We start from the raw sequence: 27,471 nt of genomic DNA on the forward strand, positions 1-27,471 counted from the left end.
ATTTTGAAAGAACCAGTGACTGAGGTAAGCAGAGAAAGTGAGCGGAAAGAGGGTTAAAGTTCCCCCAAAAGGATAATGACAAGACGACGCGGGCACCCCTTTTTTTTTTAACCACCCCTAGGGTCCCATTCTTCACCACCACCCACTGGAATGCAAAGTTGGCACTACCACTACCCAAGAAGTCCAACAAATCCTCAAAATGTCAGGGCACTCGGCAGCTTCTTAAATGACAAGCTGGTGCCCCTCCCCCACCCTCACCCCCCCACCCCCCAAAAAAGAAAAGTCCAATCCAGTCGATGCAGGTCACCCTGCCCTCTGGGGCAGTTCCAGCCTGCGCAGGGAGGGGTTCCGACGGGAGGACGAGAAAACACAGACAGACCACCGCTCTTTCCACCCGCCCTCAGCTGGGGAAACAAAGACGGCCTCCTCCGCCTGTAGCCACTACCCTAACCAGAGAGACTCTCCGATTTCCCGGTGCAGCCTGCCCTCCCGCCCTCGCCCGCGCCCCCGCCCCCATGACAAAGAAAAGGCACTCGGCGAGCAAGGCCTTCCTGCCTCCACAGATGGGGGAGGGGGCTGCCGAGGTGAGGAGCCCCCTCCACTGGCCCGTGCTCATACTCCTGGTCCCAGGAACAGCAGAAAGCGGCGGGGAGCCGGAGGCCTCGGCCGCGGAGGCAGGGTCCGGGAGTGGGGGTGAGAGTACCTTGAAGTAGCCGCCTTCGTAGAGAGTGTTGGGGGGCCCGAAGATGGCCACCTCCCAGTTGTAGAGGTCGGACTCGTCCACCAGGGTGATCCGGAAGCCCTCCACCGGTTCCTCCTGCAGGGATTTCAGCTCTAGCATCAGGGCCTTCTGCGAGCTGGTCATCTGCTGCTGGGCCATCGCGGCGGCGGCGGCGGCGCCGGGCCCGGGCCCCAGTCCTCACGCACTGGCCGGGCCGGACCAGGCCCCTCCCCTCCGCTCGCCCTCGGGCCGGGCCGCACGGGGCCCCGGTCTTCACACACCCGGCGGGCCGGACCAGGCCCCACACGGCCCGTGGGTCCGCCCGGGGTCCTCCTCACACACGACGCGGGCCGGGCCCTTCTCCTCACACTCGGGCCAGGCGAGAGGAGAGGTCGAGGGAGTTAGGGGAATTCGCTCCGGGTCCCGGTCCCGGTCCTCCCCCCCCCGGGAGGGGGCCTCAACTTTGGGGGGGGGGAGAGGAGGTGGAAGCGGAGGAAGGCGGCGGAGGGCCGGCGATGGTGAAGGGAGGGGGCCGGGCCGGCCCGGGAAAGCCGCGCTCGCTCGCCCTCACGTTCTCTTCAGGGGCCGTAGGGGCCGGAGGGCGCGCGGGGCTGGAGGGGGTGGGGGAGAGCGGCGTGCGGGGGTCTCGCGGCAGTGGCGGCGGCGGCGGCGGCTGCGCGTGGGGAGGGGCGACGGCGGAGGAGGAGTAGAGCGAGAGCGCCTCGCGCCGCGGGAGCGACGGAGCCGAGAAGCAGGGAGGGAGAGAGGGAGGAGGGGCGCACGCCGGGAGCTGGGCGGCTCTCAGCGGCTGGCGGCCCGACGCGCGTGCGCGCGCCCCTCCCTCCCCTCCCCCCACCGTGCCTGGCTCTCCTACACTACCACCTCCTCCTCCTCCTCCCGCTTCCACGCCTCCTCTTGGCCTCCCGCGCGGTCGCGGCGCTTTGTGACGCCGGCGCGTGTCCCCCGCCCATAAAGAGCCCAGAGGCAGCGGGGACCGAGGGTGGGCGCAGGGATTGCCGTGGCCCCAGAGTGACGGTTGTGCGGCTGGACGCCGCAGTTCCAAAGGCGTGCCCCGGAAGGGAACCCGGGTCCCCCGGTTCTCGGAGCCCTCCCCACTGTGGATCCAGGGGCCTCTGCAGCCATCCTGGGACGGGCCTGGTCGCTGCAGGCCCCTCCCCGTGACACCCAGTCTGCGGTCCCTACACTTAGTAGCTGCTTGATTAGGATGTGCTGAGAATGTGGGTCTTTTCGGTGGGAACAGACCTTCCCGCAGGCCAGCCCACAGGCAAATGTGCCCTTGGGCACGTTACCCACCCTGGGTGCGGCAGTTCCACGTGAGAAACGGGGTAAGACAGAAAGATCAGCTTCTGCTTCCCTTCTTAACTACAAAGAGGAAGTTGTGAGGAAAAAGAGACAATAACAAAATGGGTCTCCTGCCCTTCTCATTGTGATTTGGGACTGCCCTTCGCCTTCCCCATTTGTAAAATAAACTGTGCTTGAACTTTGACCCCTTATAGGTCCTTTTGGCTTGAATGTCCACCCTGGAACTGAGGGACTTTAGAGACAATCATAACCGAAGTGAGATGTGGGGACAGTCTTTGGTCCCCGTGGTTCAGAATACAGTACTCCTCGGCCGGGTGCGGTGGCTCAAGCCTGTAATCCCAGCACTTTAGGAGGCCGAGACGGGCGGATCACGAGGTCAGGAGATCGAGACCATCCTGGCTAGGTGGCAGGCGCCTGTAGTCCCAGCTACTCTGGAGGCTGAGGCAGGAGAATGGCCTAAACCCGGGAGGCGGAGCTTGCAGTGAGCTGAGATCCGGCCACTGCACCCCAGCCTGGGCAACAGAGCGAGACTCTGTCTCAAAAAAAAAAAAAAGAATACAGTACTCCTCTCTCTTAGGAAGGCGTATCCTAGATAACTGCCTAAAAAACATTTCCTAGAAAAGCCGGAATATTGTGAGAGTTCTACACACACAATCTCGAAATCGGACAGATCTTGGTTCCAACCCTAGTTCCACACATTACTTCTTACTGTCTCATCAGTTTTTTGTTTTTTTGTTTTGTTTTGTTTGAGACAGGGTCTTGCTCTATCACCCAGGCCGTCGCACAGTGGCGCGATCAACGGCCCACTGCAACCTCCGCCTCCCAGGTTCAAGCGATTCTTCCACCTCAGCCTCCCAAGTAGCTAGGACTACAGGTGCTTGCCACCACACCCGGCTGTTTCATCAGCTTCTGTAAAAGGGGATTAATTATACCCAACGCAAGCAATTATAATGATTAAACGTATGTACAGCATTTAGGGTAGTGACTGGCACATGGTAAATGATTCATAGGAACTTGAAAGAAAAAACTTTAAGGCATAGCTGTATTCTGGATACCACCACTACCCACCCCTTTTATTGAGACAGGGTCTCACTCTGTTACCCAGGCTGGAGTACAGTAGTGATTATAGCTCACTCTAGCAGCAACCTCCTGGGCTCAAGCCATCCTCTAACCTCAGTCTCCCAAGTAGCAGGACCACAGGTGCGCACCACCATGCCCAGCTAATTTTTGTATTTTTGGAAGAGACGGAGTTTCACCATGTTGGCCAGGCTGGTCTCCAACCCCTGATCTCAGGTGATCTGTCCACCTCAGCCTTCCAAAGTGCTGAGATTACTGGCATGAGCTACTGTGCCCAGCCAAGGACAGTTTTAGATTTATAGAAAAATTGAAAAGATAGTTGAGTTCCCCTACACCTGGCGCCCAGTTTCCCCTTTTATTAATATATTACATTAGAAGAGTACATGTATTACAATTAATGAGTTAATATTGATACATCACTATTAACTGAAGTTCATACTTCCTTAATTTTTACCTAGTGACCTTTTGCTGTTCCAGGATCTCATCCAGGATACCAGACTACATTCAGTTTTCCTGTTTCCTTAGATTCCTCTTGACTGTGGCAAAAGACTTTGTTTTGATGACTTTAACAGTTTTGAAGAATACTGGTCAAGTATTTTGTAGACTGTCCCTCACTTGGGATTGTGATGCTTTTCTCATGATTAGACTGATATTATGAGTTTTTGAGGGTAAGATCACAGAGGTGAAATGCCATTTCATCACATCATATTAAGGGCACAGATAGCAACATGACTTAGCAATGTTGATGTTGACCTTGATTGTCTGGCTGAGGAAGTGTGTCAAGTCTATCCACTGTAAAGTTACTCTGCCCCTCCCTCCCCCTTTTCTATACTGTACTCTTTGGAATGGAGTCACTCCACACAATACACATTTAAGCAGCACCCCCTCCTTTTTTTTGGCCTTTCCCCTCCCCCCCCAAAGGTGAGGTCTCAGTGTTTTAACACATCCTTTTCTAGCCACCAATACTACTGTCCAGGTCTTGAGACCGAACTCTACTGGAATTAGAGCTCCCCTCAGAGAAGAGGGAGTATCCTAGTGAATGCAGCCCCTCTTATCAAAATGATGAAGTTTATGTACCATTCCCTCCAGTACCAGTCAATTTAGGGACAAGAGGATTACTGATCCGGAAATGTGAAAGATGATGTTGACACATCTAATAGCAAGTGAGCAGATAAATAGGTAGAAAGGTCATCTTCAAAGCATTTCACCCACAAAAACTCATCACAGCCCCACCCTGACCTGGAGGATGATGAAGCCCCAGTCTAACCCACTGGAACATATACATGGCACCCAGATCAGAAGCGACCCCTGGGCTCATGTCAACTCATAAACTCATGAAGCATCCACTGAGGGCATGCTTCTATGCTGGGAGGTTGGAAGCTCAATGTGTTAATGAGTTTTATAATCAAGGCTCTTTATTCCCAGGTCACAGGAACTGGAATTCCACAGAACTAGCTCATGTGTTTTTATTCTAGCCAGTAAGACATTGTTTATTAGTAGACTGCCACTGTGTCTTATTCATCCCTGAATCCTCAGCAACAGGCACACCATCTGACACAAAGTAGACACTAAGTAATTGTTCTCAAGAGACTCACGGCCAAGGACAGGAAGACAATGAGTAATCACAAAATCACAAATTGAACTCTACCCTCTATGCCTAGCTGTTCTCTCAAGCACATAGTAGGTGCTCAAGACTATAAATTCCAAAACTCTATACCAGCTACTCCAATGTTTGGCACATATTAAGTGCTCAAAACATACTTGTTAAAAGAATGAATGCTAGAAACAGCTTCCTAGAGCTTTCTCATATTGTTTCATAATGGCATGTAGATTGACTTGACTGATTGGTGCCCTCTGGTGGTAAAGAAAAACAGCATTCAAAATTAAAATTTTTTAAATAATTTTTTTAAAAAAAGAAAACAGCACTTAACGTTCACTATCAGGCATCACCTGGTACTTTCCAACCAGGGTACTTCTTCTTTTTTTTTCTTAAACTGAGATAGTCTTGCTCTGTCACCCAGGCTGGAGTGCAGTAGCATGATCTTGGCTCACAGCAACCTCCGCCTCCTGGGTTCCAGCAATCCTCCCACCTCAACCCCTGGAGTAGCTGGGACTACAGGCTCAGTGCTACTATGCCCGACTAATGTTTGTATTTTTAGTAGAGACAAGGTTTCATTATGTTGCCCAGGCTGGTCTTGAACTCCTGAGCTCAAGCAATCCGCCCACCTCAGCCTCTCAAAGTGCTGAGATTACAGGCGTGAGCCACCGCGGCAGGCCCCCTATTAATTTTAGAGGAAGACTGTGGCTCCTTAAGAGTAGTGTCCAAGTTAGGCCGGGTGCGGTGGCTCAAGCCTGTAATCCCAGCACTTTGGGAGGCCGAGACGGGCGGATCACGAGGTCAGGAGATCAAGACCATCCTGGCTAACACGGTGAAATCCCGTCTCTACTAAAAAATACAAAAAAACTAGCCGGGCGAGGTGGCGGGCGCCTGCAGTCCCAGCTACTCAGGAGGCTGAGGCAGGAGAATGGCATAAACCCGGGAGGCGGAGCTTGCAGTGAGCTGAGATCTGGCCACTGCACTCCAGCCTGGGCGGCAGAGGGAGACTCCGTCTCAAAAAAAAAAAAAAAAAAAAAAAGAGTAGTGTCCAAGTTTTACATATATGTTAACATATTTAAACAAGTTGGCCAGGCGCAGTGGCTCACGCCTGTAATCCCAGCACTTTAGGAGGCTGAGGCAGGCGGATCATTTGAGGTCAGGAGTTTGAGATCAGCCTGGCCAACATGGTGAAACCGCATCTCTACCAAAAATACAAAAATTAGTCGGGCGTCATGGCGGGCACCTGTAGTCCCAGCTACTCAGGAGACTGAGGCAGGAGAATTGCTTGAACCCGGAAGACAGAGGTTGCATTGCACTGAGATCATGACACTGCACTCCAGCCTAGGCAACAGAGTGAGACTCTGACTCAAAAAAAAAAAAAAAAAGGGTTAGTCCCCGTAAAACTGATTCTTTATAAGGTCAGAATTAACCTTCCTAAAGCAAATATTGTTCCCTCCTGTTTATCTTACCAAGATTTCCATATAGTTTCTTTTTGAAAGAAAGATAATCATTTTAAGAAGTGCCACAGGCTGGGTGCCGTGGCTCATGCCCGTAATCCCAGCACTTTGGGAAGCTGAGGCAGGAGGATCACGAGATCAGATCGAGAGCAACCTGACCAACATGATGAAACCCCATCTCTACCAAAAATACAAAAATTATCTGGGCATAGTGGTGCGTGCCTGTAATCCCAGCTACTTGGGAGGCTGAGGCAGGAGAATCATTTGAATCAGAGTCAGAGGTGGAGTCAGAGGTTGCAGTGAGCCAAGATTGCACCACTGCACTCCAGCCTGGCAACAGAGCAAGACTCCGTCTCAAAAAAAAAAAAAAAAGTGCCACCAGGTGCGGTGGCTTACGCCTGTAATCCCAGCACTTTGGGAGGCTGAGGCAGGCAGATCACCTGAGGGCAGAAGTTCGAGACCAGCCTGGCCAACATGATGAAACCCTGTCTCTACTAAAAAAAAAAAAAAAAACAAAAATTAGCCGGGCATGGTGGCGCGTGCCTGTAGTCCCAGCTACTCGGGAAGCTGAGGCAGAAGAATCACTTGAACCCGGGAGGCGGAGGTTGCAGTGAGCCAAGATCGTGCCACTGCACTCCAGCCTGGGTGACAGAGTGAGACTGTCTCAAAAAAAAAAAAAAAAGAAAAGAAAAAAACTGTCTAAGCAGCATAGTGAGATCTCTTTAAAAAAAAAAAAAAATTCTTCCCGCCTCAGCCTCCTGAGTAGCTGGGATTATAGGCACACACTACTGCCCCCAACATGACAAACGTTTTGGGTTTTTTTTTTTTTTTTGAGATGGAGTCTGGCTCTGTTGCCCAGGCTGGAGTGAAGTGAGGCCATCTCGGCTCACTGCAAGCTCCGCCTCCCGGGTTCACGCCATTCTCCTGCCTCAGCCTCCTGAGTAGCTGGGACTACAGGTGCCCGCCACCACGCCTGGCTAATTTTTTGTATTTTTAGTAGAGACAGGGTTTCACCATGTTAGCCAGGATGGTCTCCATCTCCTGACCTTGTGATCCACCCGCCTCAGCCTCCCAAAGTGCTGGGTTTACAGGCGTGAGCCACCGTGCCCGGCCCAGAAGTGAGTTTTTAAAGTAAAAAAGAAGAGGCAGTTTCCAAGTTGTTTACCAAAAATTTACATTAAAATAACAAACTATAGATTGGCTATACCTACCTTTTTTTTTTTTTTTTTGAGATGGAGTCTTGTTCTGTTGCCCAGGCTGGAGTACAGTGGTGCAATCGTGGCTCACTGCAACCTCCACCTCCCGGGTTCAAGCTGTTCTCCTGCCTCAGTCTCCCGAGTAGCTGGGATTACAGGCACATGCCACCATGTGTGACTAATTTTTTTTTTTTTTTTTTTTTTTTTTGAGACAGAGTCCTGCTGTTGTCCAGGCTGGAGTGCAGTGGCATGATCTCGGCTCACTGCAAGCTCCACCTCCCAGGTTCATGCCATTCTCCTGCCTCAGCCTCCTGAGTAGCTTGGGACCACAGGCGCCCGCCACCACGCCCAGCTAATTTTTTATCTTTTTAGTAGAGATGGAGTTTCACTGTGTTAGTCAGGATGGTCTTGATCTCCTGACCTCGTGATCCACCTGCCTTGGCCTCCCAAAGTGCTGGGATTACAGGCGTAAAAAAATTTTTTTCTTTTTTGAGGCAGAGTCTCGCTCTTGTCCCCCTGGCTGGAGTGCAGTGGCACGATCTTGGCTCACTGCCGCCTCCGTCTCTTGACAGTTCGCAGGTTCAAGCGATTCTCCTGCCTCAGCCTCCCGAGTAGCTGGGATTACAGGCACCTGCCACCACACCTGGCTAATTTTTGTATTTTTAGTAGAGGGGTTTCACCATGTTGGCCAGGCTGGTCTTGAACTCCTGACCTCAGGTGATCCGCCCACCTTGGCCTCTCAAAGTGCTGGGATTACAGGTGTGAGCCACTGAACAAGACCAAAAAAAAATTTTTTTTTAATTACCTGGGTGTGGTGGCATGTACCTGTGGTCCCAGCTACTCGGGAGGCTGAGCCAGGAGGACTGCTTGAGCCTAGGAAGTCAAGGCTGCAGGTAACTGTGTTTGCACCAGTGCTTTCCAGCCTGGACTACAGAGGGAGACCCTGTCTCAAATAAAATAACACAAAACAAAAATACATAAAATGAAATAGACTTTGGACATGTGTGTGAGGGGTGCATAATTGAAGTCCTGTCCTCACCTCCTTGGGCCTGATGAGTGTTCCATACCTCACATAGCTCAGACTGCTCTGAACTGTTTTCCTTCTCTCACAGTAATCTTTCTAACGTGCCCACAGCAATCTATGCATATCATAGCAACTCCCATGCCGCACTGCATTTATGTGTCTGTTTCCTCTCAGTCTCTGAAGTGCCGTTGAGAATGAGCCATTCATTCGTTCATTCTTTCATTCAACAAATTTATTGAGTGCCTCCTATGTGACAGGCCCTGTGCTAATATCAGGGATACAGTAGTAAATGAGGCAGAAATAAGTGGTCCTTGCCCTGGTGGAGCTTACTTTGTCTCTTTCTGCGACAGAAACAGATAAAAACAAGCAGTTAGTACATAATATTGTTACAAGTTTTGGTGAGTACCAGTGAAAGTGACTACAAAAGTGCCTAATACTGAAAATGTTAGGGCAGGATGCAATTTTATTTTAATTATATATTTATTTATTTATTTTTGAGGCAGAGTCTTCGTCTGTCACCTAGGCTAGAGTACGGGGTGCAATCATGGCTCGCTGCAACCTCAACCTCCTGGGTTCAAGCAATCCTGCCTCCCACCTCAGCCTCCCAAGTAGCTGGGACTACAGGTATATGTCATGACACCCAGCTAATTTTTGTTTTTTGGTTTTGTTTGTTTTGAGACAGAATCTCACTCTGTTGCCTTAATTTTTTTTTTTTTTTTTTTTTTTTTGAGATGGAGTCTCACTTTGTTGCTCAGGCTAGAGTGCAATGGCACAATCTCGGCTCACTGCAACCTCTGCCGCCCGGGTTCAAGCAATTGTCCTGCCTCAGCCTCCTGAGTAGCTGGGATTACAGGCCCCTGCCACTGTGCCCAGCTAATTTTTGTATTTTCAGTAGAGATGGGGTTTTACCATCTTGGTCAGGCTGGTCTTGAACTCCTGACCTCATGATCCACCTGCCTCGGCCTCCCAAAGTGCTGGGATTACAGGCATGACCACCGCACCGGGCCTAATTTTTGTATTTTTTTATAGAGATGGAGTTTCACTATGCTGTCCAGGCTGGTTTCGAACTCCTGGACTCCCACCTCGACCTTCCAAAGTGCTGAGATTACAAGGTATCAATTCTTGACCATTCTTGACCACGGGGCTTGATCATTAAGTGTGGAATGAATCGTCATTCATTTCACAGCTTTTTGGTCTTTCTTAGACTTCAACGATGCTGCTGCTTCCCCTCTGTCAATTCAAATTCAAACCATGCTTCAACGCTTAGCACAAGCTCCATTCCTTCAGTAAACCTTATCAATCAAAACATTCTAAGCAAAGACAACAGCAAGGTCAAAGGCCCAGGAAATAAAACAAAATAGAGTAAGAAAACTCCCAAGTAGTTCAATGCAACCGGGGAATAAAATTTGAGGGAGACAATGGTTAAAGGAAAGACTGAAAGGATTGACGATGGTCACAATCCTTCAGTAAACATTTATTAAGTACCTACAATATGCTGGGTATTGAGCATGTACACATGGTCCTCGTTTCCATGTGTTCACAGTCAAGGGCAAAAAGAGACAACTGGGCTGGGCAAGTGGCTCATGCTTATAATCCCAGTGCTTTGGGAGGCTGATGCGGGAGGATTGTTTGAGGTTATAAGGTCAGGACCACTACCAAATATTAAAAAATTAGCTGGGCATGGTGGCATATACCTGTAGTCTTAGCTACTTGGGAGGATCACTTGAGTCCAGGTATCCAAAGCTGCAGTGAGCTACAACTGCACCGTAGCCTAGGTGACAGTGAGATCCTGTCTATAAAAAAATAGTAATAAATTTAAAAATAAAAATGAAACAAAAGGAGAGACAATTGATAATCAGAAATTGTAAAAAAAAACACTAAAAGGAAAATGAATGATATAAGAGAAACATTTTAGAAAACATATCAGCCAGGCTGGGCGTGGTGGGTCACACCTGTTATCCTAGCACTTGGGGAGACTAAGGTGGGCTGATTGCCAAAGTTCAGAATCCAAGACCAGCCTGGGCAACATGGTGAAACCCTATCTCTACTAAAATAAAAAAAATTAGCCAGGCGAGGTGGTGTGCACCTTTAGTCCCAGCTACTTGGGAGGCAGAGGCATGATAATTGCTTGAACCCAGGAGGCAGAGGAGGTTGCAGTAAGCTGAGATCTTGCCACTGCACTCCAGCCTGGGTGACAGAGCAAGACTCTGTCTCAAAAAAAAAAAAAAAAAGCCGGGCGCGGTGGCTCAAGCCTGTAATCCCAGCACTTTGGGAGGCCGAGACGGGCGGATCACGAGGTCAGGAGATCGAGACCATCCTGGCTAATACGGTGAAACCCCGTTTCTACTAAAAAATACAAAAAACTAGCCGGGCGACGAGGCGGGCGCCTGTAGTCCCAGCTACTCGGGAGGCTGAGACAGGAGAATGGCGTGAACCCGGGAGGCGGAGCTTGCAGTGAGCTGAGAGCCGGCCACTGCACTCCAGCCTGGGCGGCAGAGCAAGACTCCGTCTCAAAAAAAAAAAAAAAAAAAAAAAAAAAAAAAAAAAAAAAAAAGAAAGAAAAGGGAAGGAAGGAAGGGAGGGAGAAAGAAAGAAAGAGAAAACATATCGGCCTGGGCATGGTGGCTCACGCCTGTAATCCCAGCACTTGGGAGGCAGAGGAGGGCAGATCACTTGAGGACAGGGGTTCAAGACCAGTCTGGCCAACATGGTGGCCTACTCTACTAAAAATGCAAAAATTAGACGGGTGTGGTGGCGTGTGGCCTAAATCCCAGCTACTCTGGAGGCTAAAGCAGGAGAATCACTTGAACTTGGGAGGCAGAAGTTGCAGTGAGATGAGATCGTGTACCACTGTACTCCAGCCTAGGCAACAAAGCAAGACTCCATCTCAAAAAAAAAAAAAAGAAAAGCTGGGCGTGGTGGCTCACGCTTATAATCCCACCACTTTGGGAGGCCGAGGCGGGCGGATCACAAGGTCAGGAGATCGAGACCACAGTGAAACCCCGTTTCTACTAAAAAAATACAAAAAATTACTAAAAATACAAAAAATTAGACGGGCGTGGTGGTGGGCGCCTGTAGTCCCAGCTACTCAGGAGGCTGAGGCAGGAGAATGGCGTGAACCTGGGAGACGGCGCTTGCAGTGAGCCGAAATCCCGCCACTGCACTCCAGCCTGGGTGACAGAGCAAGACCCCGTCTCAAAAAAAAAAAAAAAAAGAAAAAGAAAGCATATCTAAATATGTTTAGAGAACATATTTTAGGCCTTTAGTTAAGACCTGGGCCGGGTGCAATGGCTCAAGCCTGTAATCCTAGCAGTTTGGGAGGCCAGGGTGGGAGGATCACTTGAGTCCAGGAATTTGAGACCAGCCTGGGCAATATGGTGAAATCCCATCTCTACAAAACATTAGTCAGGTGTGTGGTGCACGCCTGTGGTCCCAGCTAGCCAGGAAGCTGGGGTGGGAGGATGGCTTGAGTCCAGAGATGATATTTATGCTGAGAGGTGAAAGACAAAAAGGAGAAAAAGCCAAGAAAGCACATTCCAAATGGAACAAACAGCTTGGGTGAAGTCCCGGAGGCAGGAAAGAACTTAATACAATGAAGGAACTGAAAGAAGGCTGATATTGCTGGAGCTCAGGGAGCCAGGGGTGGAGTAGCAAGAAAAATGATGGGGACCAGGCGGTGGCTGATGCCTGTAATCCCAGCACTTTGGAAAGCCGAGGCTGGCAGATTCCTTGAGCTCAGGAGTTTGAAACCAGCCTGGACGACATGGTGAAAGTCTACACAAAAATACAGAAATTAGCCAGACGTTGTGGTGCGCGTGTGTAGTCCCAATTACTCAGGAGGCTGAGATGTGACTGCACCACTGTATTCCAGCCTAGGTGACAGTGCAAGACCTTGCCCCTCTTCTCTCACAAAAAAGATGGAATAGCTGGGCAAAGTGGCTCACACCTGTAATCACAGCACTTTGGGAGGCTGAGGTGAGCGGATCACTTGAGGTCAGGAGTTTGAGACCAGCCTAGCCAACATGGTGAAACCTTGTCTTTACTAAAAATACAAAAATTAGCCAGGCGTGGTGGCACCTGTAGTCCCAGCTACTCTACTCGGGAGGCTGAGGCAGGAGAATCGCTTGAATCTGGGAGAAGGAGGTTGCAGTGAGCTGAGATTGCGCCGCTGCACTCCAGAACAAGACTGTCTCAAAAAAAAAAAAAAGGATGGAATAGCAAGTGAAGGGCCATACTGATCATGACTTTATGGAAGTTGAAGTTTGTATTTAGTTTTAAGTACAATTGGAAGACACCGATGAGTTTTTAAAAGGAAGTGACATGATAGAATTTCTATTTTAGAAAACTAATTCTGGCAGCTGTGTGGAAAATGAGTGGAAAATGGACAACACCGCTCTTGTGAAACTTCCTTAAAAAGCTGTTGCATAAACTGACCTGCACTGTTTGAAGTCAGAATAGTGATTAGAGGGCAGCATGAGGGGAGATTCTGAAGGTGCAGGAAATGTTCTGGTTATTTTCTGGGAGCTGATTATATGGGTGTGTTTGGTTTGTGAGTATTCAAGCTTTACACTTGGGATATGTAAATTTTTACTTATGTATATTCAATACAAATTTTTACGCCGGGCACGGTGGCTCACCCCTGTAATCCCTGCACTTTGAAGGACTGAGGAGGGCAGATCACTTGTAATAATATAGTAATATAGTAATAGTTGAATTTAGATGATCCTACATTAGGAAATAAAATGAAATATATAACAGTTATTACTGGAATAATTGACAAAATTTAAAGATGGAATTTGTATACCAGTATTGAATCACGATTAAATTTCCTTAATTTTATAATCGGGCTGTGCTTATGTTAAGAGGTAGTTCTTGATCTTAGTAGATACATACCAAAGTATTTAGGGAGATGTGTGATTGGTTTTCAAATGGTTTTGCAAAATAATATGTAAACACATAGGTAAAGATAAAACAAAACTAGGCAAAATAATAACACTAAGTGAATCCCGGTGAAGAGTATATGGGCATTCATTATATTATTCTTGTAACATTTGTTTTATATTTTTAATATTTTAAAAACAGGCCGGGCGCAGTGGCTCAGGCCTGTAATCCCAGCATTTTGGGAGGCCAAAGTGGGCGGGTCACTGGAGGTCAGGACTTTGAGACCAGCTTAGGCAATATGGGGAAACTCCATCTTTAGTAAAAATACAAAAATTAGCCGGGTGTGATGGCACCCGCCTGTGATCCCAGCTCCTCGGGAGGCTGAGGAACGAGAATCGCTTGAGCCTGGGAGACGGAGGCTGCAGGGCACTGAGATCGTGTCACTGCACTCCAGCCTGGGTGACAGAGCGAGACTACGCCAAAAATAAATAAATTAATAAACAAATAAAATAAAAATAACTAAATTATTTGAAATTGTCATAAGCTAAGTAATAAGTAAAAACTGGAGAAAAGCCGTAACAATAATCCGGGAACAAGATAATGTGATGAGCTAAACCTGGCAGTCAAGACACAGAAAACTAATTAAATTCAAGGTATGTTTTGGAGGTAGAACTAACAAGGTTAACTGATAAGGTGTAGTAAATAAAGAAAAAGGGATGAATAACCGTTGTAAACAAACAACCCGACCAAAATGATCAAACTAGCTCCGCCCTTCCCGTTTGGACCCAAGCGAAGGAAGTGAGGAAAACAAAGCAACTGCCTAGCTACCGTCAGGCTTCCGTTCTAGCATCGCGAAGAGGCCGTAAATCAGAGAAACCCGTTTGGCCCCTCCCCTAAAGGGCTGTCCTTGAGACTGACTGGCCAATGGCAAGCGAGTAATCGATGGATGATCCAGTAGCTCTGGAGTGGGTGGAGTCCTGAGGAATTGGGGTGGGCTGGACTTGGGCCTGGAATTCGGCATTTCCGCCCACGTGGGAAGCCGTGCCGTGTAGACCCGGCTAGAATCTGAAGTGCGGGAGAGTCCTGGACCCCGAGTGATGGGGCCGGCGCCAGCTGGAGGGCAGCTGTGCGGAGCGATTGTAGAGCCAGAGGTGGGTTAAGGCTTCTGGGAGGAACAGAGGCTCAATGTGCGCTCCTTTGGCTGCAGGGTCCGAGATGGCGGGGCCTGACAGCTTGCCGGTGAAGGCCATGCCGGCGGACCATTTTGGAGGATGTTTCAAGCCTGTGGCACTGAGGCAGGGCTTGCTAGGGGAAATGGAACCTGGCAGTATTTGGTTAGAAGCAGTGAAGCCAGTAGAGCCTCTGCTCCCTTCTGGAAATCTGCACCTCAAAGTTGAAGAGACCCACACTTGGGTCGTTTCCTTAACTTGGTCGTCCTTGACGATAAGCGGGATCTTCCTCCCTCCACAGAACTTGTGTCCAGTTCTGTGCTCCCCGCTGTAGCGGAGGGCATACGGTGCCTCTCCCGGAGCACTCCAGTAAGGCTCTCTGGGGTGAGAGGGATCGTGGAGGGGATGGGCCCACGTTTGTAAGGGAAGAGGTTTGGGATCCTGCACACTTGCCTTTGAAGCCTGCTCATGGTATGGGTGTACCAGTTGTGGAACCTCGAGTGAGTAGTGGGACTTCAAGTATCTTCAAGAATTATTTTGAGGACTTAATGACTGGCTAAATGTATCCTCTGGGGTCCAGTCTGTTCTAGCTCCTTCCATCAGTGAGTACTTAGTATATACTGAGGCAGTCAGGGCTTCCTTGAGGAGATGGAACCTGGCAGGATTTGGTTGGAGCGAGAATGGAAAAGACATTTGAGAAGTCCCAGGCCTATATCAGCAGAAGAGGAAACTTCCTGAAAATACAAGGGGCTTGGGCATTACTTAGGGCAGGGCCCAGTCAGCTTCTTTTTATTTTTTTTTGAGACAGTCTTGCTCTGTTGCCCAGGCTAGAGTGCAGTGGCATGATCTCAGCTCACTTCAGCCTCTATCTCCTGGATTCAAGTGATTCTCCTGCCTCAGTCTCCCGAGTAGCTGAGATTACAGGCATGTGCCACCACACCCGGCTAATTTTTGTATTTTTAATAGAGACAGGGTTTCCCCATGTTGGCCAGGCTGGTTTCGAACTCCTGACTTCACCTGATCCGCCCACAGCCTCCCAAAGTGCTGGGATTACAGGCATTAGCCACCGTGTCCGACCTGGGCCCAGTCAGCTTCTATCCCTACCAATTCCAAACAGAGCTCCATGCTTGTGGTGTCAGGTAGACGCAAGAGCTCTTAAGGAATTTTCGGTTCGGCACTCAGTAATGCTCCTCGAAGTAACGATTCTCGTGAGTTTTACAAAATCTGACTCCTATTCGAAAGAGGGACAGAGCAGGTGAAGCCTTTACCCCCAACCTATCATGGTGGCAATTTAGGCAGCAGATGCTAGATGCCTATTACCTCACAATGGCTTCTCCCTCACTGGTCACAGGTGATGGAACCAGCCCTGGAAGGCACAGGCAAAGAGAGGAAGAAGGCATCTTCTAGGAAGCGTACATTGGCTGAGCCTCCAGCGAAGGGCCTCCTGCAGCCAGTGAAGCTCAGCCGGGCAGAACTGTACAAGGAGCCTACCAATGAGGAGCTTAATCACCTTCGGGAGACTGAGATCTTGTTCCACTCCAGCTTGCTTCGTTTACAGGTACTGTTGAGTGTCTCGGGCTTTTGTTCGAGGGGTGTACCTGGGACCCTGAGGCTGATGGACTGTTTTCTACCCCCTCTTACAGGTAGAGGAGCTATTAAAGGAAGTAAGGCTATCAGAGAAGAAGAAGGATCGGATTGATGCCTTCCTACGGGAGGTCAACCAGCGGGTTGTGAGGGTGCCCTCAGTCCCTGAGACAGAGGTAAGCAAATGGCCTGGGGAACTGGGAAGCACAAGAGAGACCTCCAGTGGGGGTGTATCAAACAGGGGCCTTGCTGTTACTCTCTTTAAGGGTTGGGGTGCAGGGAGCTCATTCTCACAGCAAGGAAGCTTAGCTGGGAGCATGGTCATTTGTGTATTCATTCAGCAAGTACTTACATGCGTTGCAGTATTTGTGTTCTTAGAACATAGCAGTAAATAGTCTATGGTTTTTTTTTTTTTTTTTTTTTAAGTAGAGACAGGGTTTCACCGTGTTAGTCAGGATGGTCTCGATCTCCTGACTTCGTGATCCACCCGCCTCGGCCTCCCAAAGTGCTGGGATTACAGGCGTGAGCCACCGCGCCCGGCCAATAGTCTATGTTCTAATGTTGAGGTTATAGTTAATAGATAAGCATGACAGGTCAACTCTATGGCAATGTTAGAATGTGGTAAACACTGGAAAAAGGAAAAAGTAGGACAAGCAATGTAAGGGGATTGGGAGTGTTAGAGGATGGGAGTGGTTTACAAATTTAAATGGGGTGTTCACAAAGTAGGCTTTACTGAAGTGACATTTGTGTAAAGACTTGAAGTAGGTGAGTCAGCTATATAGATATCTAAGGCAATGAAAGCATTACAGGAAGGGGGAACAGCCAGTACAAAAGCACAAAGGCAGGATTGTTCCAGGTACATTCCTTGGAATGAATGAGGAAGATAGAAGGAGATGAGTTCAGAAAGGTGATGGGGAAAGGTAGCATATCATGCATGGCATTGTGTCCCGAAATAAGGACTTTGGCTGTTGCTCTGGGTGAGATGGGGAGCCACTGCTGGGTTTTATTTTGCAGAGCACTGATGCCCTCTGACGTTTATTTTTATTTTTATTTTTTTTGAGACAGAGTCTCACTCTGTCGCCCAAACTGGAGTGCAGTGGCCAGATCTCAGCTCACTGCAAGCTCCACCTTTCGGGTTCACGCCATTCTCCTGCCTCAGCCTCCCGAGTAGCTGGGACTACAGGCGCCCGCCACCTCGCCCGGCTAGTTTTTTTGTATTTTTTAGCAGAGACGGGGTTTCACTGGGTTAGCCAGGATGGTCTTAATCTCCTGACCTTGTGATCCGCCCGTCTCGGCCTCCCAAAGTGCTGGGATTACAGGCTTGAGCCACCGCGCCTGGCCCCTCTGACGTTTAAAAGTTCACCTTTTTTTTTTTTTTTTGAGACACAGTCTGGCTCTTTTCCACTAGGCTGGAGTGCAATGGTGCGATCTCGGTTCACTGCAGCCTCTGCCTCTCCTGTTTAAGCGATTCTCCTGCCTCAGCAGCTGGGATTACCACACCCAGCTAATTTTTTTTGTGTTTTTAGTAGAGATGGGGTTTCACCATGTTGGCCAGGCTGATCTCGAACTCCTGACGTCAGGTAATCTGCTCGCCTCGGCCTCCCAAAATGCTGGGATTACCTGGCCTAAAAAGTTCACTTTTCCAGCCTTAAAAAGTTTAGTTTTAGAAAAATTTACTCCAGCTGTTGTGTCAAAAGTAGAATGGAGAGGGACAACGATGAGATTAGGGAGACCAGTTAGGAACTAATCTAGGCACTAAGAAATGATGGCTCCTCAAACTAGGGAAGAAAGTAAAGAAGAGATCCTTTTTTTTTTTTAATTTTTTTCTCTCTCTGTTTTAAAAAGTTTTCTTTTTAGAGAAGTGATCCATTTCTGAATACATTTTGGTAGTAAAATGGGTATTCTTTTTTTTTTTTTTTTTTTGAGGCAAAGTCTCGCTCTGTAGCCCAGGCTGGAGTGCAGTGGCGTGATCTCGACCTTGGCTCACTGCAAGCTCTGCCTTCCGGGTTCATGCCATTCTCCTGCCTCAGCCTCCTGAGTAGCAGGGACTACAGGTGCCTGCCACCACGCCCCTCTAATTTTTTGTATTTTTAGTAGAGATGGGGTTTCACTGTGGTCTCGATCTCCTGACCTCGTGATCCGCCCACCTCGGCCTCCCAAAGTGCTGGGATTACAAGTGTGAGCCACCGTGCCCGGCCATAAAATGGGTATTCTTTTTTTTTTTTTTTTTTGAGATGGAGTCTCGCTCTGTCACCCAGGCTGGAGTGCAGTGGCCAGATCTCAGCTCACTGCAAGCTCCGCCTCCCAGGTTCACGCCATTCTCCTGCCTCAGCCTCCCGAGTAGCTGGGACTACAGGCGCCGCCACCTCACCTGGCTAGTTTTTTGTATTTTTAGTAGAGACAGGGTTTCACCATGTTAGCCAGGATGGTCTCGATCTCCTGACCTCGTGATCCGCCCGCCTCGGCCTCCCAAAGTGCTGGGATTACAGGCTTGAGCCACCGCGCCCGGCCAAAATGGGTATTCTTAACAGAGATGAGTTAAGGTGATTTAAGTGGTTTTGGCTTGAGAAATTCGTGTGGAGTTGTCTTAACAAGGAAGACATAGTTATGGGAAGATTGGGAGTTTGGTTTCAAGCATACCGATGTGTTAAGATGTCTTCTAGACATACAGGGTACATGTGAGGAAGACAGTTGAATCAGTTTGTGTCCCTGTCTCTGCCCCCACAGCTCACTGACCAGGCATGGCTCCCAGCTGGGGTTCGAGTGCCCCTCCACCAAGTGCCCTATGCCGTGAAGGGCTGTTTCCGCTTCCTGCCCCCAGCCCAGGTTACTGTTGTGGGCAGCTACCTTCTGGGCACCTGCATCCGGCCAGACATCAATGTGGATGTGGCACTGACCATGCCCAGGGTAAGGTCCAGGGTTTAGGGAATAGAAGCCCACCACCTGACTACCTACAAATCCTGGATCCCTCTTTCTTATCTGCTGCTTGCCAGGGGATTGAAGTCTGAATTCTAAATCAGAAGAGCAGACCATTGCAAGCATCCTGAAGGCAGCTTAGATCCCTTGGGCCAGTTGCTGTCCTTTTGAAACTTTGCCCTCCTGATATGAGAACTGGGCATAGTGTTACTAACTATGGCTCAGGCACTTCTGTCAGCAGAGGAGCCCTGGTACTCTCACCTTGGCTTCACCTTGGCCCACAGCTCCACAAGCACTTATGTGCCTGGCCTTCTCTTCTCCCCTGGCCCCTCCAGGAAATCCTACAGGACAAGGACGGGCTGAACCAGCGCTACTTCCGCAAGCGTGCCCTCTACCTGGCCCACTTGGCTCACCACCTGGCCCAGGACCCCCTCTTTGGCAGTGTTTGCTTCTCCTACACAAATGGCTGCCACCTGAAACCCTCACTGTTGCTGCGGCCACGTGGTGAGAGGCACACATTGGGCTGAGGGCATAGCATGGGGTGGTAAATCTGGAGGAGGAGGCACAGAGGCCTCAAGTATGGGAGGACAGGATGGGGAGCCCTCTGACTCCAAGGGCTCCTGCACAGTCTCAGCACCTGCTGTTTCTGCCAGGGAAGGATGAGCGCCTGGTCACTGTACGTCTGCATCCGTGCCCTCCACCTGATTTCTTCCGCCCGTGCCGCTTGCTGCCAACCAAGAACAATGTGCGCTCTGCCTGGTACCGAGGGCAGAGTCCTGCAGGGGATGGTGAGCAGGCCCTGGTGTTGAGGTGGAGCTGGAGGGAAGAGGTGTGGGGGACTTTTCCTCTCATGGCTTCCCTTTTCATCCCACAGGTAGCCCAGAGCCCCCTACCCCCCACTACAATACATGGGTCCTTCAGGATACAGCTCTCGAGTCCCATTTGCAGCTCCTGTCAACCATGCTGGGTTCAGCCCAGGGCCTGAAGGATGGCGTGGCACTTCTGAAGGTCTGGCTGCGGCAGCGGGAGCTGGACAAGGTGAGTTGGGGGTAGCCCAGCCTCCCTACCTGAGTGCCTGTGTGATAGGTAGGTTCTGACTTCAGGCCTCTCCCTCTGTCTCTTTCAGGGCCAGGGTGGGTTTACTGGGTTCCTTGTCTCCATGCTGGTTGTCTTCCTTGTATCTACACGCAAGATCCATACCACCATGAGTGGCTACCAGGTCCTGAGAAGCGTCTTGCAGTTTCTGGGTGAGGCAACTAGGTGGGGAAAGGCCAGGGGTTCTACTCCTTCTGGGAATCCTCATCTTAGCAGGGGTCTTTTGGTTTTTTGCCATCAGACAGATGAGCAAACTGAATCAGCTGAGGGAGGGTGTCATTAAGGACTGGGTCCCCAGAAGGGGATACCTTCTAATACACTTGTGGTTCACTTCAGCCACTACAGACCTGACAGTCAACGGGATAAGTTTATGTCTCAGCTCAGATCCCTCTTTGGTAAGTTGGAGAAGGGCCAGGTCTATGCCAGGAGGCCTGCAAGTGAGGTGCCAATCCTGACCTGCTTCTCTCTACACCCACCAAGCCGGCCCTGGCTGACTTCCACCAGGCCTTCTCCGTTGTCTTCCTGGACTCCTCAGGCCGTCTCAACCTCTGTGCTGATGTCACTGCCTCTACTTACCACCAGGTACCAATGGGCCCCCAATCTGTGTTCCCCTGATGTCCCAGCCCAGACTCTGTCCCTTTTGCAAGTACCAGAACCCCAGAAACTCCTCTTCAAAGAGGTAAGTTTAGGGCATGTCTCTGGGTCTAAACCCTTGGATCAATGAAGGGCACAGGGATGGTCCCTTCTGTGGCTCCAGGTGCAGTATGAGGCACGGCTGTCTATGACGTTGCTGGACAGCAGAGCTGACGACGGGTTCCACCTGCTGTTGATGACTCCCAAACCCATGATCCGGGCTTTCGACCACGTCCTGCAGTGAGTTTAGGGGCGACAGGGTATGTTGGCGGGTCTTGTCTTTTTGGGGCTACAGACGTGGAGCAAACGTCTTCAGACAGATGCTCAGATCATTCAGGGAGGAGGTGGTACTAGGGACCAGCAACCTGATTACTCCTCTTTGGCCCTCTGTACCCCTCCAGTCTCCATCCACTGAGTCGCCTGCAGGCAGCGTGCCACCGGCTGAAGCTCTGGCCAGAGCTGCAGGACAATGGGGGGGACTATGTCTCAGCTGCTTTGGGCCCCCTGACCACCCTCCTGGAGCAGGGCCTGGGGACTCGGCTGAACCTCCTGGCTCACTCTCGACCTCCAGTCCCAGAGGTGAGGTGGTGTAGGTTGGGGAGTTTGGGTGTGAGTTGGGCTGGATCCAGGGTCCCAAGAGACACAAAGGACATGCCATTCCTCTAGCTAGGTGTTTCTACCTAGCTAGAAAGTAGGTTTCTAGGCCAGGCTGGAGGATGGGAGGACTGAGCTCAGCCTTTTGAAATCTTGCAGTGGGGCATCAGCCAAGATCCACCAAAGCACAAAGACTCTGGGACCCTGACCCTGGGACTCCTCCTACGGCCTGAGGGACTGACCAGCGTCCTTGAGCTGGGTCCAGAGGCAGACCAGCCTGAGGTGAGGGACCCCGGCATGTACACTGGAAGGAGTGGGGCGGCTCTTTCCCGTGGCACCTGGACCAAAGCTTGTCAGGAGGGTCCACAGAGCCCTTCCTTCCCCAGCTCTACTACTACCCTTGCCTCCTCAGGCTGCTAAATTCCGTCAGTTCTGGGGATTCCGCTCGGAGCTTCGGCGTTTCCAGGACGGAGCCATTCGGGAAGCTGTGGTCTGGGAGGCAGCCTCTATGTCCCAGAAGCGCCTTATTCCCCACCAGGTGGTCACTCACCTCTTGGCACTGTGAGTGTTGGCATCTGGATTCCAGGAGGCAGTGTGGGCTGGGGAGCCTTTACAGGGGTCTGGCCCAACAGTTGAGTGAGAACATAGCCCCAAATTTTCTCACTGTCTGTGCCTCTTTTTCAGCCATACCGACATCCCAGAAACCTGTGTCCACTATGTGGGGGGCCCCCTGGATGCACTTATCCAAGGCCTGAAAGAGGTAAGGGTCTTGGGGTCAAGGCTAGTGATTGTAGAGTAATCCGTCTGTGGAGAGAGAGTTCTTTCCGCCTCAGCCAGCTTGCACTTCCTGGCATGTCCAGCAGGCGGCGGTGCTGGCTCTGCTGCAGCCTGAGCTGGGGCAGAATCCAGGTGAAGTTGGCCTTCTGTAGGGTCCATCCTCCTGACCGTCTTCTCCCTCTCAGACCTCCAGCACAGGCGAGGAGGCCCTGGCAGTGGCGGTATGTTGCTATGACGACCTCAGTCGCCTACTGTGGGGGCTAGAGGGTCTCCCACTGACCGTGTCTGCTGTTCAGGGAGCTCACCCAGTGCTGCGCTACACAGAGGTGAGGTGCAACGGTGCAGGTGACCTTTCTGCTTAGTAACCCCACCTCTGCTCCAGTCACCCAGTATTCCCTGCTTCTAACTCCTGACTCTGGGCACTCCCTCCCAGTCCCAGGCCCCTTCCTCAGCCCCCCTTCTTCCACAGGTGTTCCCACCAACTCCAGTCCGACCAGCCTCCTCCTTCTATGAGCCTCTGCAGGAGCGTTCCTCACTGCTTCCCCGGCTCGATAAGCCCTGTCCAGCGTATGTGGAGCCCATGACCGGTAAGAGGGCCCTTGGGAGGGAGTGGGAGGGATAGTTCCAGCTCCAGGCCACAGTATGAGACCTCTGACTCCTCTTCTCCATCAGTGGTCTGTCACCTGGAGGGCAGTGGCCAGTGGCCACAGGATGCTGAGGCCGTGCAGCGGGTCCGAGCTGCCTTCCAGCTGCGCCTAGCAGAGCTGTTGACACAACAGCATGGTCTGCAGTGCCGTGCCACTGCCACACACACGGATGTCCTCAAGGTTAGGCTGGTGCAGGCAGATATGTCCCCGGCGGGGGGGGCACCAGGGATGTCAGGGCGTGGAAGAAGACACCCCTTTGGGTACCACGCTGGGGAATAGGATTGTAGGCCACAGAGTACTCCCGGGGTCCTGGGTTGACACATCCTTCTCTTTCCATACCTTCTTCCAACAGGATGGATTTGTGTTTCGGATTCGCATGGCCTATCAGCGGGAGCCCCAGATCCTGAAGGAGGTGCAGAGCCCAGAGGGGATGATCTCACTGAGGGACACACCTGCCTCCCTCCACCTTGAGAGAGACACAAGGCAGTTGCCACTGCTCACTAGTGCTCTGCATGGGTAAGGCCACTGACACAGTTTCTTCCTGTCTGTAGACCCCCTCCTGCCCCATTCTCCTCACCTAGCCACCTGTCTCTCTGGGGGCCAGATGGTATCATAGTTAGGGATATGAGTTCTGGAGTCCGGCAGGTCCTGGAATCCTGGCTCTGCCACTTACTGACTGTGACCCTATGGTCAGATTTTCCTCTTTGGTCCCTATGTTCCTCATCTGTAAAATGGAAATAACACTAGGATCAACTTCTTGGAGCGTTTGTTAAGAGAACATGAGATCACATATGTAACCTATTATCACTGAGGCTGGCCTTGGGTAGGGCCGGATGAACAGTGGCGGTGGCGGGGTGGGGCCCTCGGCGCCTGAGTCTCGCTGACACTCCCCTCCTCTACCCAGACTGCAGCAGCAGCACCCAGCCTTCTCTGGTGTGGCACGGCTGGCCAAGCGGTGGGTGCGTGCCCAGCTTCTTGGTGAGGGTTTCACTGATGAGAGCCTGGATCTGGTGGCTGCTGCCCTTTTCCTGCACCCTGAGCCCTTCACCCCTCCCAGGTGATTCCCTCCACTTTTTCCCTAGCTGAGAAGTTCCCTTGGGGCCAGCTATCATCCTTCATGCTGCACCCTAAGTTTACATGGGAATGGGTTGTTGAGCAAGTGGCAGAAGGGGTTCTAAGATGCCCTGTCCCGCCCCCCCCAGTCCACACCAGAGGGTCTGAGCTCCGTAGCCTGAGGGAAGCCTGGGGATATGTGGCTGGGCCCCGGATTCTTTACTTACTCCAGCCCTTTAGTTCCCCCCAGGTTGGCTTCCTTCGATTCCTTTACTTGGTATCAACGTTTGATTGGAAGAATAACCCCCTCATTGTCAACCTCAACAATGAGCTCACTGGTAAGTGGCAGAACAGGGATCAGACTGCTGGAAGATCTGCCTTTATGGATTGCAGGCAAGGGTTTCCCTGACAGTGTTAGGTTTTCTCTGTGCCTTCCCAGCCCCAGATGTCTAAGCCTGACATGAAGAAGAGGTCCAGGTAAACAGCCTGCCCATTATGACATGATTTGCTCTTAACTGTCAGAGACAGAATGATAGGGTGGGAAGCAAGCTACCCACTGGGGGACTGTGGAAGGAAGAGGAGAATAGAAGGGGAATCCTGAATGCCAGGTGAGCAGTATTAGGGCACGGAGCTAGGAAGTGTAGCATAGATACTCAGACCTCTTGGTGGGGGTGGGAATGGTGATTTCTGGTTGTAACATGAGGCACTCCTGGTCTCTGCAGAGAGCAGGGTGTCAGGTTCCTAATTCTCCAGGTGTGTGGAAGCCCATAGTGGAAGGGGGCCAGGGGCAAGACTCAGCTTGTGCAGGCCCGGAAACCAGACTGGGGGTGCCAAGCAGTGGAAAATTCTGCCTCTGGGCTGAGGTTGGGAGATGAATGCCCCACCCAGTTGAGGCAAATGCTATGTCCCTTTCGTCACCTTTGCCACTTGTTGGTGGGGGGTGTTGAAAAATACCTCTGATGAGCAGCTGTTGGGGACACCATAGGAGGACCTGGGGCAGTAGAGGGTGTCTTACAGGGAGGAGCAGGCTGACCCAGGACCCATTCTTGTCTTTAGTGGAGGAGCAGGTGGAGATCCGCAGTGGCTTTCTGGCAGCTCGGGCACAACTCCCCGTCATGGTCATTGTTACCCCGCAAGACCGAAAGCACTCTGTGTGGACACAGGATGGACCCTCAGCCCAGGTTCAGCCCCATACCTGCCCCCTAATGTGTGGTTTGCTTCCCAAGGAAAAAACAGGCCCAGCCTGAGCTGGGAGAGACCCACTGTCAGTTCCAGTCTGATGTGTCTGTACCCTGCAGATCCTGCAGCAGCTTGTGGTCCTGGCAGCTGAAGCCCTGCCCATGTTAGAGAAGCAGCTCATGGATCCCCGGGGGCCTGGGGACATCAGGGTACGCTTCTGACCAGCAGTTACTCCAGGGCCTCTGGGGATTCTGTCTTTGGAAGTTCAGCGTTCGGGGATCTCACAGGAAGCCAGGTCCCCTTGTTTGGTGAGACTGAACAGAGGAGGTGTTGAAGCTGCTGTGGTGCCTGGGGTGGCAGAGCCTGGGGAACCTGGGTTCCATCTGGGTCTCCTGTTTCTAGCCTGTGCTCTTCCTGCCAGGCTATGCAACAGCTGCTTCCTCTGTGGGTCTTGGTGTTTCAGTCTTCACATGGGCAGGTGGGCCCATAGTGGGTGGTCAGATGAAAGTGAAGGAGGAGGAAACCAAGGTGGGCATATGGAGAGGTTTGTGGTTCAGTTCCTCAGTCGAGGGGGTCCTGCTGACCACTCCTTCTCCCCTTCTTAGACAGTGTTCCGGCCACCCTTGGACATTTACGATGTGCTGATTCGCCTGTCTCCTCGCCATATCCCGCGGCACCGCCAGGCCGTGGACTCGCCAGCTGCCTCCTTCTGCCGGGGCCTGCTCAGCCAGCCGGGGCCCTCATCCCTGATGCCTGTGCTGGGCTACGATCCTCCTCAGCTCTATCTGAGGCAGCTCAGGGTTGGTCCTAAACAGCTGAATGACCCTGGGGAGGGGACTTCCAGGTGAAGCCGAGGCTATGGAGGAGCTCTTAAGTGCCTGCCTATAATCTTCTCTGTTCTGTCCCTTTCTAGGAGGCCTTTGGGAATCTGGCCCTTTTCTTCTATGACCAGCATGGTGGAGAGGTGATTGGTGTCCTCTGGAAGCCCACTAGTTTCCAGCCCCAACCCTTCAAGGTGTGCTGGCTGGTGACAGCCGTGTTCCTGAGTGTGTGCGCGTGGTTCTGTGTGGGTATGCATGTCTGTGTGTAGTCTGTCCTATGGGCAAACCCGTGTCAGGTGTGGAGTGCATGGGCTTGCGTTTCTATCCCCACCACCCCCACTCTGCACCCAGCCTGGTGTCTCTGGGTGTGCTGTTGTGACCCTCAATCCGCATCTCTTCTCTGATTTCCCCAGGCCTCCAGCACAAAGGGGCGCATGGTGATGTCTCGAGGTGGGGAGCTGGTAATGGTGCCCAATGTAGAAGCAATCCTGGAGGACTTTGCTGTGCTGGGTGAAGGCCTGGTGCAGACTGTGGAGGCCCGAAGTGAGAGGTGGACTGTGTGATCCCAGCCCTGGAGCAAGCTGTAGATGGACAGCAGGACATTCGACCTCTAGAGCATGATGTCAGTGGGATGACCTCCACTCTCCTTGGACATGAATCCTCCATGGAGGGCCTGCTGGCTGAACACGCTGAATCATCTCCAACAAAGCCCAGCCCCAACTTTCTCTCTGATGCTCCAGCTTTGGGGCAGGGGCATGGTGGCCCGTGTAGTCTCCTGAGCCTGACCATCCCAGAAGAGGAGTGGGAGCCGGCTCAGAGAAGGAACTGAACCCAGGAGATCCATCCAGCTATTAGCCCTGGGCCTGGACCTTCCCCCAATTTCCCACTCCTTTCTTAGTCTTCTTCCAGAAACAGAGAAGGGGATGTGTGCCTGGGAAAGGCTGTGTCTCCTTCCTACTGTCAGGACCTGTGCCTAGACTTAGCATGCCCTTCAAAGAGTCACATCACCAACGCTGAGCAGTGGAAAGGGGCTATATGTGTATGAATAGACCACATTGAAGGAGCACAATGCCCTCCTGTGTTGATGCCACTTCCCAGGATGGAGACAGTGGAAAAGAACTGAGGACAGGAAAGGGTTGGGTAGGTCAAGGGGTCGGGGGACTGGTAGTCCCCCAATCTTGGAGAGGTGCAAAAAGCACTGGGTGCTACCTGCTGGCTGCATCTGCCCTGGCTGTTTGTCCGTTCTTGTCACAAACTACCACTACTACATACCTGCAGTGGGGTTGCAGAGATGGGGGAGACTCAAGTCTTGCTCCCCAGGAGCTACCAGGGCCCAAGGAAGAGAATGCTGCCTCCTTTCAGTCTAGTCTACACCCCCTTTCTGGCGGCCTCTCCACTTCCTGTAATTCTGGCTATTTTTCTAGACTCAGCTCAAATAGTGCCCCTCCTTAAGCCCATCCCTCGCCCCCAGCCTGAGGTGATCTTTCCCTCCTCTGAACTGTTAGAGCAGTTACTGTCTGTTCAGTTCACTTGGCAGGCACGCACAGTGGCATAAATTCTATTGTTTTGAACCCTGATTTAAAATTAAATTGCAGCTGGGCGTCGTGGCTCAGTTTGTAATCCCAACACTTAGGGAGTCGGGAGAATCACTTGAGCTCAGGAGTTCTAGACCAGTCTGGGCAACAGCGAGACCCCATCTCTTTTAAATAAAAAGTTAAATTGTTTAA

At 51.4% G+C, this 27,471-nt stretch overlaps 2 protein-coding genes across 5 annotated transcripts in view; one reads left to right on the top strand and one right to left on the bottom strand.

The window, feature by feature from the left end:
• Positions 1-1,569, bottom strand: part of UBE2R2 (ubiquitin conjugating enzyme E2 R2) — a 121,924-nt gene extending 120,355 nt beyond the window's left edge. The window contains exon 1 of one of the 2 annotated variants that reach the window (XM_033238301.1): positions 704-1,569. In XM_033238301.1, coding sequence (XP_033094192.1) covers positions 704-880 — 177 coding nt within the window. In that variant the 5' untranslated portion in view covers positions 881-1,569. The remainder of the gene's footprint in view (positions 1-703) is intronic. The other variant, XM_033238300.1, reaches the window with a different exon arrangement.
• NOL6 (nucleolar protein 6) lies at positions 1-27,471 on the top strand. Of its 3 annotated transcripts, none has more exons than XM_033238296.1 (26): positions 1-24; positions 15,797-16,003; positions 16,089-16,205; positions 18,757-18,936; positions 19,281-19,449; positions 19,599-19,733; positions 19,820-19,983; positions 20,072-20,192; positions 20,377-20,435; positions 20,521-20,622; positions 20,798-20,913; positions 21,075-21,252; positions 21,427-21,549; positions 21,680-21,828; positions 21,952-22,027; positions 22,230-22,370; positions 22,514-22,631; positions 22,717-22,871; positions 23,044-23,207; positions 23,596-23,748; positions 23,985-24,082; positions 24,801-24,925; positions 25,043-25,132; positions 25,529-25,723; positions 25,837-25,938; positions 26,158-27,471. In XM_033238296.1, exons 2-26 carry the CDS (start codon positions 15,800-15,802, stop codon positions 26,305-26,307), a joined length of 3,384 nt encoding a protein of 1,127 aa, XP_033094187.1. In that variant the 5' UTR covers positions 1-24; positions 15,797-15,799; the 3' UTR covers positions 26,308-27,471. The 3 variants fall into 3 exon arrangements, with proteins under 3 accessions (XP_033094187.1, XP_033094185.1, XP_033094186.1); XM_033238294.1 differs by lacking the exon at positions 1-24 and adding an exon at positions 1,982-2,067; XM_033238295.1 differs by lacking the exon at positions 1-24 and adding an exon at positions 14,265-14,427.

The sequence above is a fragment of the Trachypithecus francoisi genome, unplaced genomic scaffold (assembly GCF_009764315.1).
Source record: "Trachypithecus francoisi isolate TF-2019V2 unplaced genomic scaffold, Tfra_2.0 Lachesis_group16, whole genome shotgun sequence".
Taxonomy (NCBI): domain Eukaryota; kingdom Metazoa; phylum Chordata; class Mammalia; order Primates; family Cercopithecidae; genus Trachypithecus; species Trachypithecus francoisi.

Excerpts from the sequence above, each read along its gene's own strand:
- NOL6 (XM_033238294.1), top strand. The coding sequence starts at position 2,011 with ATGTGCCCTTGGGCACGTTACCCACCCTGGGTGCGGCAGTTCCACGTG. Across the intron at positions 19,734-19,819 it reads GCAGAGTCCTGCAGGGGATG|GTAGCCCAGAGCCCCCTACC; the intron begins GTGAGCAGGCCC and ends TTCATCCCACAG. Across the intron at positions 24,926-25,042 it reads AGGATGGACCCTCAGCCCAG|ATCCTGCAGCAGCTTGTGGT; the intron begins GTTCAGCCCCAT and ends TGTACCCTGCAG.